Genomic DNA, 12,323 nt, shown 5'->3' with positions numbered 1-12,323 from the left:
ACACACACACACACACACACACACATATATATATATATTAAAAAATTTTTATCAAATACATATTTTTAATTTACCCAAAATGTTATATTTTCAAAATAATATTTTCTTGGCTCTTGAAGTACATTTTGTATTTAGTTTTCTTTGTAGTTTTTTGTTTGTTTGTTTTGTTATTTATTTATTTAGCTTTTGAAGATTTAAACAAGCCGTGTACTTGAAATACATTCTGATCAGATATTTCTGCCATACGAGTTGTCTGGTTCTCGGGATGTTTGCACTCACTGTGCAGGAGTTAATTATCATCTGTTCACCGCAATAGAAGAACATGGTAAAACGCATTAATCAGACATGTTGAGCTGATGCTGTTCTGAATGAAACACAGTGACTTTTAAACAGGACAGCGGTGTAAAATTAGGGCTAGGGGTCAAAGGTCATCAGTCAGGGTGGTTTGCATGTAACGTTACACCTTAAATCAGTGCAGTGATGGAGAAATCAGAGGCTGGTCGTATGCTCGCTCGTATGATCTCCAGCGTAAATGCGGTCGCTTCAATCCTCCGCAGCGTTTCGAAGAGGAATGGAGATGTGTATCTAGTGTTTCCTTATTTCTGTGCAGGAAAGCACAGGCTTGTTGACTTCCTCTCCCTCCCTTCCTTCCTTCTCTGCGAAGGTACTCATCTGAAAAATGAGAACAAAGTGATTGTTCCTGTTCTCTTTCTTAAGTCACTTCAAATGCTGTTTGTGCGGCTGGAGCTCATTGTGAGGAGAGCAGAGCAGGAGACAGGTAAGACACACACACACACACACACACACACACACACACACAACGGCGCGCTTTACAGGTGCATGTGTTCAGTCATGGATCAATATGGATTCTGTAATGATCAAATGTTCACATGATCCGCTCACATGCTCAAAATATGCCTGTATTAAAAAAAAATAACCTCCAACCTCCATAACAATTCAAATATTTGTATTTTTCAGATGATATAGCTATCAATATACATATATAAAATATACTTATATTTCCTGAATTGCATCTATTTTCAGTGTATATGGACTACACACTGCAAAAATTATTTTCTTCTTCAGTGTTTTTGTCTTGTTTTCCAGTGCAAATATCTAAAGATTCTGAATTATTTGAGATGAAATTTTGCATAAGATAACAGGTTTTATTTTCTGGAAAAAAAAAGAGATCAAAATGACCTTAACTTGTGCTTTAAACAATAACAGATGTGTGTCAATGGGGACAGAAAAATACACTTGTTTTCCCTTTGAATTCAGTTGATTTTTCTGAGTCCTTTGGCAGATATTTGTTTTGTTTTAAGCATAAACTCTCTTCATTTTGCTATATTTTACTTCTTAAATCAATCTTAATTTAAGAATAATTAGACATTTGCACCGGAAAACAAAACAAAAATACTAAGAAAGAAAATCAGTCCTTTTCCAGTGCAGATTTTAGCTTTATATTAAACTTCATGTTTTAGTTGCACAAATATGATCTAATATGCAAAATGCATATTAGATCATCATGTATTATGCAAAGGAAAACACTCTGTCTTTAGTGCACGTTTAGTTTGATTATGCATGTGAATTCTTGGTTTGAGGATAGTTTCTGTCTGCTGTCAGTGTTTGTGTCATTAGGATGTCATTCATCTGTTTAAAGCAGAAGTATTTGGTGTTGTTTGCATTAGTTAGGCTTGTTTTAGAGCCGGACCGTATTTCCCTGCAGTGATAGTTTGACTGTAATCTGCTGGAATGACAGCACCAGCTAATGGCTTGTAATGAAAAAGAGAAGTTCCAGTCCTAATGCAGTGCAAATGAAACACAGAGGAACAGCAGAGAGGAAGAGCGTGTCTTGTCTGACTGATTCGGTTCACACCATTCCAACAAACACTGACAGATCCGACGAAACCCAAAAAGCTGCTGTTTTCTGGAGCAGTGTGAATCAGACAGGAACACAATAGTTAATAACAAAGCCAGTGACGATCTTACTTAGTGTTTTTCAGTGCAAAAACAATCTTAAATGCATTTACTTGAGAAGCAAAATGACTGTAAAATCTGAAAAATGCATTAATGAGTTTATGCTTAAAACAAGAAAATATCTGCCAATGGAGTCAAAGAATGAAAATTTAATTCAAAGGGAATACAAGATTATTTTTTGACACCCATTGGCAGATTTTGTTCTTGTTTAAAGCACAAACTCAATTTTGATTCATTTTTAAGATGAGATATCTCTAGTTATTTTGCATCTAAATGTATCTTGATTTAAGAATGTTTAGATATTTGTACTGGAAAATTACACAAAAATACTGAGTAAGAGCATTATTTTTTGCAGTGTGTGGTGTTTGCGACACCAAGATCAGGGGTTCGATTCTCAGGGAATGCATGAACTGATCAAACATCCAAATCGCTTTGGATTAAAGCCTCTGCCAAATGCATGAATACAATAAATGGGATTTAGTTCTAATTTACAACAAAGTCAGTCAAGATCAGTTCATCACAATGCCTTCATATATAGCTGCAAATGATTATCTTGTGTTTTCCAGTACAAAACATTCTTGTAAAATAACTGAAAAATCTAAAAATTGAGTGAGTTTATGCTTGAAAAGGGAAACATATCTGCCAGTTTCATTTATTCTTGTTTTAAGCATAAACTCGCTTAATTTTAATGCATTTTTCAGACTGAAGTAATTTTGCTTCTCAAGTAAATGTATCTTGATTTAAGGATGTTTAGAAAAAAACAAGACAAAAACGCTGAGCTTTTTTTTTTGCAGTGGCACTTGCAACGGCAAGGTCAAGGGTTCAATTCAGGGAATGCATGAACTGATCAAACATGAATGCAGCGCAAATGAATTAGGATAAAAGCCTCTGCCAAATGCATGAAAGCAATAAATGGGATTCTAATTTACAACAAAGCCAGTGAAAATCAATTCACCAGCAACACTGCAAAAATGATTTTCTTACTTAATATTTCTGTCTTGTTTTCTAGTATAAATATCTAAACATTCTTGAATCAAGATGCATTTACTGTGCAAGTAAAATGAATTGAGATATTACGTCTTGTTTTATTTATATTTATACTAGAAAACAAGACAAAAACACTAAGTAAGAGAATCTTTTTTCTTGCAGTGAATGCCTTCCTATAGCTGCAAAAATTATTATCTTGTGTTTTACAGTACAAGACATTCTTAAACCAAGATGCATGTACTTAAAAATCCAAGTAACTGAAAAATCTGAAAATTAAGTGAGTTCATGCTTAAAATCAGAAAAATCTTATTAACAAGGTGATATTTATTTCCCCGTTTTTTCTTGTTTTAAGCATAAATTTACTTTTTGAAGCATTTTTCTCAGAAAACAAGACTTAAGTAAATGCATCATGATTTAAGGATGTCTAGATATTTGTACTGAAAAACAAGACAAAGACACTTGAGTAAGAACATAATTTTTGCAGTGGCGCTTGCAACGCCAAGGTCAAGGTTTTGATGGAATACATGAACTCAAGGCCATAACTATGTCTTGAACATTGGGGGGGGACATATATATATATATATATAAACATGCGCTGCTTTAATTGACACACACAAAAACACACACACCACTCACACAAAGAAACATTCAGGAGCACAGAAACTTCCTGTCAACGCTGCCCCACGACTTTTATTAATAAAATAGCTTCAATACTGAATCTCTACATTATATTTCTCAGCAACAAGGAGGTAAAAGCTGTTTTTGAAGTAAACTCACAGCTTTATTGTTTGTAGAGAGAGACTCACAGGTTCACACACGAAACATTCATCACTCTCTCTCTCAAAAGTTGAGTAGATTGCGTCACTAGATATAGCTGTCGGTCATTCAACATTTCTATCGTTCTATTTTTAATTATTTGCAACTTCCATCTTACCTTGCTCTCTTTCAACGTTAAACTGATGCTTTGTGATGGAAGTCGCGCTCTGCTTCTGTGAACAGCAAACCTCACCTACTTTGATTTGATTGGCCATCTCAATTATTTGACATTGACCAGCGCTGTTAGCCCGCTGAGGCAGACCAGGCTGAAAATGTCACTTTTAAACCTTTTTGCCATCTTAAAAAACAGAGCACTGCATAATGGAGTACAGCAGATCAGTGCAAGAGTTACAAATATTGGGGGGGGACAGATTGGCCATTTCTAATTATTGGGGGGGGGGGACTTGTCCCCCTCAATGTCTATGGTGGTTACTAGGGCTGTCAAAAAAACATTTCGAATATTCGTCGAATTAAAAAAAAAAAATCCACAATTTTAGGTCTGCGTCAGCCGTCAGGCAGCCTATCAGTGGCGCACGAAATGTGATGACGATGAAAGTGTCATTGCATTTGAATGCTTTTGTTAGTCTATCCAGTTGAAGCCACTAGATGCGGCGCTGCTACGTTGTTCATTCAGTATATTGCGGAAAACGAGAGCGTCAGTGTGGAGAAGATGTTGTTTACGTCAAAACTGAAACCAAGCCATTCACACAGAACGCATATTTATCACATTTTCTAGAGGGACATCTATCACCGTTGCACTCGCGTCTCGCACAAGAGAGCGGCATGTTTAGAAAGCCATGTCAAATTAATGTAAGTTCAACTTTTTAAAAACATGTCTAAAGACGTTATGGCGGTTTTTCCGCATCCCACTGCATCTCATGTTTTAAATGAAGAAAGTAGCCTACTCTTTGTGATTGTCTTTCGGTCCTTTGTATTAAACTATACATACATGCATGGTGCTGGGTTTTTTTTCTAATTGTTTAAGCAACTTTATTAATTATATATGGTTTATAAACATTATTTTAAACATTATGCACTTTTTTTTCAAAGATAGTCGTGTTATTTTATTACGCTTTGAAGAAACGTGCATAATATTTTGCGCGATGCGCCCTCTTGTGGCCTCAGGAGAGAAGCCAAAAGCTTTTTTTCCCCTAACTGAAATTATGCCTTTTAAATTCGAATATAATTAGAATTTTGATCATATTTAAGTAGAAAATTCTAATTTAGTTTTTCAGTCATTTTGACAGCCCTAGTGGTTACGGCCCTGAACTGATCAAACATGAATGCAATGCAAATTACTTTGCATAAAAGCATCTGCTAAATGCATGAATGCAGTAACTCATTCGACATGTTTTCGCAGGCAGGTGATGGACGATTCTCACACTCCGTGATCTGATCGTGTAGAAACCTCCAGCATGGATCCGACCGAGAGCGAACGCAAGCGTCCAGAGGACTTCTCCAGCAGAAGCGTCGACCTTTCTCTTCTCCCCTATCCTCTCCCTCGCCCCGTCGTGCCTCAGCCACACCGATTCGTCCCAGATATGATCGACCTGAACCGGCTGCGTCTCCATCGCGTGATCCAGGTGAAGCAGGAGACGTTGAAGCCTCTGCCACTGTGGCCTCCGTCGCCTCCATTACTCCTGCGCTCTCCTGCTCCCTACTTTCCTTCTTTCCATCCCAGTCTGGTCCCATTCCCGTTCCTCCATCTCTCTCCAAACCCCTTCTACCCCACCGAAGCCACACGGTTTCGCCGCAGGAGCCAAGAAGCCAGCAAACCGGAAAAGCTGAACGTGCACGTGGATGAAAGCTACTATGTGAATGTGGGCAGTGATCAGAAGCGCTGGAAGTGCCGCATGTGCGAGAAATCCTACACGTCCAAATACAACCTGATCACGCACATCCTGGGCCACAGCGGCATCAAGCCGCACGAATGCAACCTCTGCGGGAAACCCTTCAAGCAGCTGAGCCACCTGCACACACACATGCTGACGCACCAGGGCACACGGCCGCACAAGTGCCAGGTGTGTAGACATATATGCCGGTAATACCATATGTGACCCTGGAGCACAAAATCAGTTAGGGCTCCACGATAAATCGAAATGAAATCGCAATCACGATTAGGCAAAAGCTGCGATTGTCATGCGCATCTTGCACGGTTCTGTGATCAGAAGTAAATCTCCATCCGAAGGCCAGAGAAACGTTAAAAACACCCCGCAGAAGAAACCCAGGAAATAGCGGTTGCTGAATAAACAGAAGATAAACAGAACAGCTTCCACGTGACTAATAAGCACACAACTACAACAATATATGGCTTATCTGAGTTCTTCTCATTATAATAAAGCATATTTATAATGCAGTGTCTTTATCACTGCTTAGAATGCCATGAAATGTGTTGCGTGCCTTATTCTGTGTAAGAAGCCACATCATCTCACAGAAGGATTTATTTCAAACACTCGACTGATGTTATGAGTTTAGAGTAAAAACATGTTATTAAATGTGGTGTTTTCACGTGCTTTCAGATGGAGCAGCGTTTACTACACAGAGCCGTAGTTCACTGACAAGCCATGCAAACAGCTTTCATAATCGCAGAACGATATCTTCAATTTCATAATCGCGCGATTATATCGTCTGCGATTTGTTTTGCATAGCTTGTCAGTGAACTACGGCTCTGTGTAGTAAACGCTGCTCCATCTGAAAGCACGTGATGGAGATTTACTGCTGATCACAGAACCGGCGAGATGCACATGTCAATCGCTTTTGATTTATATTTGTAGCAATAGCCAACAATACATTGTATGGGTCAAAATTATAAATTTTTCTTTTATGCCAAAAAGGATTAGGATATTAAGTTAAGATCATGTTCCATGAAGATATTTAGTAAATGTCTTACCATAAATGTATCAAAACTTAATGTTTGATTAGTAATATGCATTGCTAAGAACTTCATTTGAACAACTTTAAAGATGATTTTCTCAATATTTAGATTTTTTTTGCACCCTCAGATTCCAGATATTCAAATAGTTGTATATATATATCCTATTTAAACAAGTAATTATTAACTATGATGTTACTTTGTTGCACCAACTTTGCATAGATGATAGCACAAAAGACCATTTCACAAAAATAAATATATAAGCAAACAAACAAATAAATAACCCTTATGTGTGAGCATGACGCGGGACTCTAAAACAGTTCACACCAAAACTATGCCCTTGTGCATATGCATATGAAAAGTAATGCGTTCAACAACACTAACCGCATATAAATGAAAACTGCCGAATGTTAGCGAGTGAAATGTCAATCCAGAAAGTGTTAAAGGCCTGTGCAAGCTTTGGGAGTGCTGATGGAAGCCATCTACTGTATCTTTGCTTTGATAATATTACTGAATATGATCCAGATGTGGCGAGCTTGGCCATTTCTACTTGTTGGGGGGGGGGGACTTGTCCCCCTCAATGTCTATGGTGGTTACTAGGGCTGTCAAAAAAACATTTCGAATATTCGTCGAATTAAAAAAAAAAAATCCACAATTTTAGGTCTGCGTCAGCCGTCAGGCAGCCTATCAGTGGCGCACGAAATGTGATGACGATGAAAGTGTCATTGCATTTGAATGCTTTTGTTAGTCTATCCAGTTGAAGCCACTAGATGCGGCGCTGCTACGTTGTTCATTCAGTATATTGCGGAAAACGAGAGCGTCAGTGTGGAGAAGATGTTGTTTACGTCAAAACTGAAACCAAGCCATTCACACAGAACGCATATTTATCACATTTTCTAGAGGGACATCTATCACCGTTGCACTCGCGTCTCGCACAAGAGAGCGGCATGTTTAGAAAGCCATGTCAAATTAATGTAAGTTCAACTTTTTAAAAACATGTCTAAAGACGTTATGGCGGTTTTTCCGCATCCCACTGCATCTCATGTTTTAAATGAAGAAAGTAGCCTACTCTTTGTGATTGTCTTTCGGTCCTTTGTATTAAACTATACATACATGCATGGTGCTGGGTTTTTTTTCTAATTGTTTAAGCAACTTTATTAATTATATATGGTTTATAAACATTATTTTAAACATTATGCACTTTTTTTTCAAAGATAGTCGTGTTATTTTATTACGCTTTGAAGAAACGTGCATAATATTTTGCGCGATGCGCCCTCTTGTGGCCTCAGGAGAGAAGCCAAAAGCTTTTTTTCCCCTAACTGAAATTATGCCTTTTAAATTCGAATATAATTAGAATTTTGATCATATTTAAGTAGAAAATTCTAATTTAGTTTTTCAGTCATTTTGACAGCCCTAGTGGTTACGGCCCTGAACTGATCAAACATGAATGCAATGCAAATTACTTTGCATAAAAGCATCTGCTAAATGCATGAATGCAGTAACTCATTCGACATGTTTTCGCAGGCAGGTGATGGACGATTCTCACACTCCGTGATCTGATCGTGTAGAAACCTCCAGCATGGATCCGACCGAGAGCGAACGCAAGCGTCCAGAGGACTTCTCCAGCAGAAGCGTCGACCTTTCTCTTCTCCCCTATCCTCTCCCTCGCCCCGTCGTGCCTCAGCCACACCGATTCGTCCCAGATATGATCGACCTGAACCGGCTGCGTCTCCATCGCGTGATCCAGGTGAAGCAGGAGACGTTGAAGCCTCTGCCACTGTGGCCTCCGTCGCCTCCATTACTCCTGCGCTCTCCTGCTCCCTACTTTCCTTCTTTCCATCCCAGTCTGGTCCCATTCCCGTTCCTCCATCTCTCTCCAAACCCCTTCTACCCCACCGAAGCCACACGGTTTCGCCGCAGGAGCCAAGAAGCCAGCAAACCGGAAAAGCTGAACGTGCACGTGGATGAAAGCTACTATGTGAATGTGGGCAGTGATCAGAAGCGCTGGAAGTGCCGCATGTGCGAGAAATCCTACACGTCCAAATACAACCTGATCACGCACATCCTGGGCCACAGCGGCATCAAGCCGCACGAATGCAACCTCTGCGGGAAACCCTTCAAGCAGCTGAGCCACCTGCACACACACATGCTGACGCACCAGGGCACACGGCCGCACAAGTGCCAGGTGTGTAGACATATATGCCGGTAATACCATATGTGACCCTGGAGCACAAAATCAGTTAGGGCTCCACGATAAATCGAAATGAAATCGCAATCACGATTAGGCAAAAGCTGCGATTGTCATGCGCATCTTGCACGGTTCTGTGATCAGAAGTAAATCTCCATCCGAAGGCCAGAGAAACGTTAAAAACACCCCGCAGAAGAAACCCAGGAAATAGCGGTTGCTGAATAAACAGAAGATAAACAGAACAGCTTCCACGTGACTAATAAGCACACAACTACAACAATATATGGCTTATCTGAGTTCTTCTCATTATAATAAAGCATATTTATAATGCAGTGTCTTTATCACTGCTTAGAATGCCATGAAATGTGTTGCGTGCCTTATTCTGTGTAAGAAGCCACATCATCTCACAGAAGGATTTATTTCAAACACTCGACTGATGTTATGAGTTTAGAGTAAAAACATGTTATTAAATGTGGTGTTTTCACGTGCTTTCAGATGGAGCAGCGTTTACTACACAGAGCCGTAGTTCACTGACAAGCCATGCAAACAGCTTTCATAATCGCAGAACGATATCTTCAATTTCATAATCGCGCGATTATATCGTCTGCGATTTGTTTTGCATAGCTTGTCAGTGAACTACGGCTCTGTGTAGTAAACGCTGCTCCATCTGAAAGCACGTGATGGAGATTTACTGCTGATCACAGAACCGGCGAGATGCGCATGTCAATCGCTTTTGATTTATATTTGTAGCAATAGCCAACAATACATTGTATGGGTCAAAATTATAAATTTTTCTTTTATGCCAAAAAGGATTAGGATATTAAGTTAAGATCATGTTCCATGAAGATATTTAGTAAATGTCTTACCATAAATGTATCAAAACTTAATGTTTGATTAGTAATATGCATTGCTAAGAACTTCATTTGAACAACTTTAAAGATGATTTTCTCAATATTTAGATTTTTTTTGCACCCTCAGATTCCAGATATTCAAATAGTTGTATATATATATCCTATTTAAACAAGTAATTATTAACTATGATGTTACTTTGTTGCACCAACTTTGCATAGATGATAGCACAAAAGACCATTTCACAAAAATAAATATATAAGCAAACAAACAAATAAATAACCCTTATGTGTGAGCATGACGCGGGACTCTAAAACAGTTCACACCAAAACTATGCCCTTGTGCATATGCATATGAAAAGTAATGCGTTCAACAACACTAACCGCATATAAATGAAAACTGCCGAATGTTAGCGAGTGAAATGTCAATCCAGAAAGTGTTAAAGGCCTGTGCAAGCTTTGGGAGTGCTGATGGAAGCCATCTACTGTATCTTTGCTTTGATAATATTACTGAATATGATCCAGATGTAGTATTTGATAAAAATGCGATTTTCTCAGCTTTTTGCTCAAAATTTTGCCTTTTTTTTAATGAAACCTACCTGCATTCAAGTGTTGATAAACACTTTAGATTAATGCTAAAAGTAGCTCGTAACTCGCCGATTTAGGAGAAAATCTTAAAAATAATGTGCGTGTCAGTCCTAAATGTTCGCTCTAAGAGTGTTTCACAAAGTGTTTTAGCTCTAAAACTAGCTCCTAAATCTGTGAAAGGTTAGGAGCAGTGAAGAGAGTCCTAAACCACAAGCTCTCCTAAAATAGCTGTTTCCGGCAATCTAACATTTTAGAAACATTTGATAACGAGCTTTAATAAAGGTATCGCCTTTGGTTTTGGAGGTTATCCCGACTCTAAATGATATCCTTGTTTTCATTAACCAGCTGGGCAAGAAGTAACAGCTGCTTGCTTTTCTTTTACGTTTGCACGTCTTCCTATCAGCCATGATTATTCTGCTCTGTTAATTAAAAGGCTGTTTAGATGCATATCCACTAATTGTTTCCGAGAAGCATGTAAGAAGCTGACAATTAGCTGAACATATACAGTACTTAATTAGCGGCACTTAGTCTGCATTTTAAAATATTTGAATGTGGCAACATTTTTATTTTTAAACCTTTATTTGAATATGGCCACATAATATTGCACTCTACAATATTTCTATGAATGAATCTCTGACAGAGACTATCAGCCAATCACTGTGTGCATAGTTAATAAGCTTGATGACATCATGCATAGCAACGAGCTCAGCCCCGCCCCCTTACTCTCAGCTTAAGACTTCTCTCTATTGCTTAGTACAAGTTTGCAGCTTTGTGAATAGGTTTAAAGAGAAAACTCTTTTTTACTGCTATTTAGGAGAACTCTTAGTGGTAAGATGCAATGTTTTGTGAATACGGGCCCTGATCTTTATTTTGATGTATTGCATGTTCAGATACTCATGCAACAATATATTCTGGGGGCCTTGAAATTTTAGTGAAAATCTGCAAAAGCGCTGGCGGGGAGAGAGTTAAGGTATTTGGTATTTTATTTTAAAATACATTTTGATGTATATTTGCCCAACCCTGCCTACAGGTGTGCCACAAAGCCTTCACGCAGACCAGCCACCTGAAGAGACACATGATGCAGCACAGCGAGGTCAAGCCCTACAGCTGCGGCGTCTGCGGCCGGGGCTTTGCGTATCCCAGCGAGCTCCGCGCACATGAGCTCAAGCACGAGAGAGGCCAGGAGAACGTGTGCGTGGAGTGCGGACTCGACTTCCCCACGCTGGCGCAGCTCAAGCGCCACCTGACCGCGCACCGGGGCCCCATGCAGTACGACTGCGGCGAATGCGGCAAGAGCTTCCAGTATCCCAGCCAGCTGCAGAACCACATGATGAAGCACAAGGACATCCGGCCGTTCATCTGCAGCGAGTGCGGGATGGAGTTCGTCCAGTCGCACCATCTCAAGCAGCACGCGCTCACGCACAAGGTGAGAGGAGGGCAGGACTGTGACGTACGCTGTGGAAAAATGCCAAACTAAATGTAAAAAGAACAAAAAGTAATAAAAAGGGCAAAAACACAACAAAATTACTAAAACTTTAATTAACTTAAATTAATACGAGAATGGAAAATGTAAAAATAAAAACTGTAAAAATATTTTTTGAAGATTATTACTGTAGAAAATACAACTTTAGTTTTTTATATATGTAAAAAGAAAAAAAAAGGAAAAATGGCAAAAACACAACAAAATTACTAAAACTTTAAATTAATATGAGAATGGAAAATATAAAAATAAAAACTACACTGTAAAAAATATTTTTTGAAGATTACTGCAGTACATTTTACAATGTTTTGACCCAGCGGTTGGGTTGCTTTGATCCAGTGGTTGGGTTGCTTTGACCCAGCGGTTGGGTTGTTTTGACCCAGCGGTTGGGTTGTTTTGACCCAGCGGTTGGGTTGCTTTGACCCAGCGGTTGGGATGCTTTGACCCAGCGGTTGGGTTGTTTTGACCCAGCGGTTGGGTTGCTTTGACCCAGCGGTTGGGATGCTTTGACCCAGCGGTTGGGTTGTTTTGACCCAGCGGTTGGGTTGCTTTGACCCAGCGGTTGGG

At 39.3% G+C, this 12,323-nt stretch overlaps 1 protein-coding gene across 3 annotated transcripts in view; it reads left to right on the top strand.

Moving 5' to 3' along the window:
• Nucleotides 1–707: 707 nt before the first annotated feature.
• Nucleotides 708–12,323, top strand: part of znf366 (zinc finger protein 366) — a 24,217-nt gene continuing 12,601 nt past the window's right edge. For 2 of the 3 annotated variants that reach the window (XM_016255807.1, XM_016255809.1), the window contains exons 1-2: nt 8,180–8,837; nt 11,307–11,702. In XM_016255807.1, coding sequence (XP_016111293.1) covers nt 8,232–8,837; nt 11,307–11,702 — 1,002 coding nt within the window. In that variant the 5' untranslated portion in view covers nt 8,180–8,231. Of the gene's footprint in view, nt 779–5,140; nt 5,802–8,179; nt 8,838–11,306; nt 11,703–12,323 lie in introns of those variants that run through there. The other variant, XM_016255808.1, reaches the window with a different exon arrangement.

This window comes from Sinocyclocheilus grahami, unplaced genomic scaffold (genome assembly GCF_001515645.1).
Source record: "Sinocyclocheilus grahami isolate Dianchi unplaced genomic scaffold, SAMN03320097.WGS_v1.1 scaffold1369.1, whole genome shotgun sequence".
NCBI classification, from domain to species: domain Eukaryota; kingdom Metazoa; phylum Chordata; class Actinopteri; order Cypriniformes; family Cyprinidae; genus Sinocyclocheilus; species Sinocyclocheilus grahami.
The sequence above is the reverse complement of the archived record's forward strand: the minus strand, read 5'-3'. Positions and strand labels throughout refer to the sequence as shown.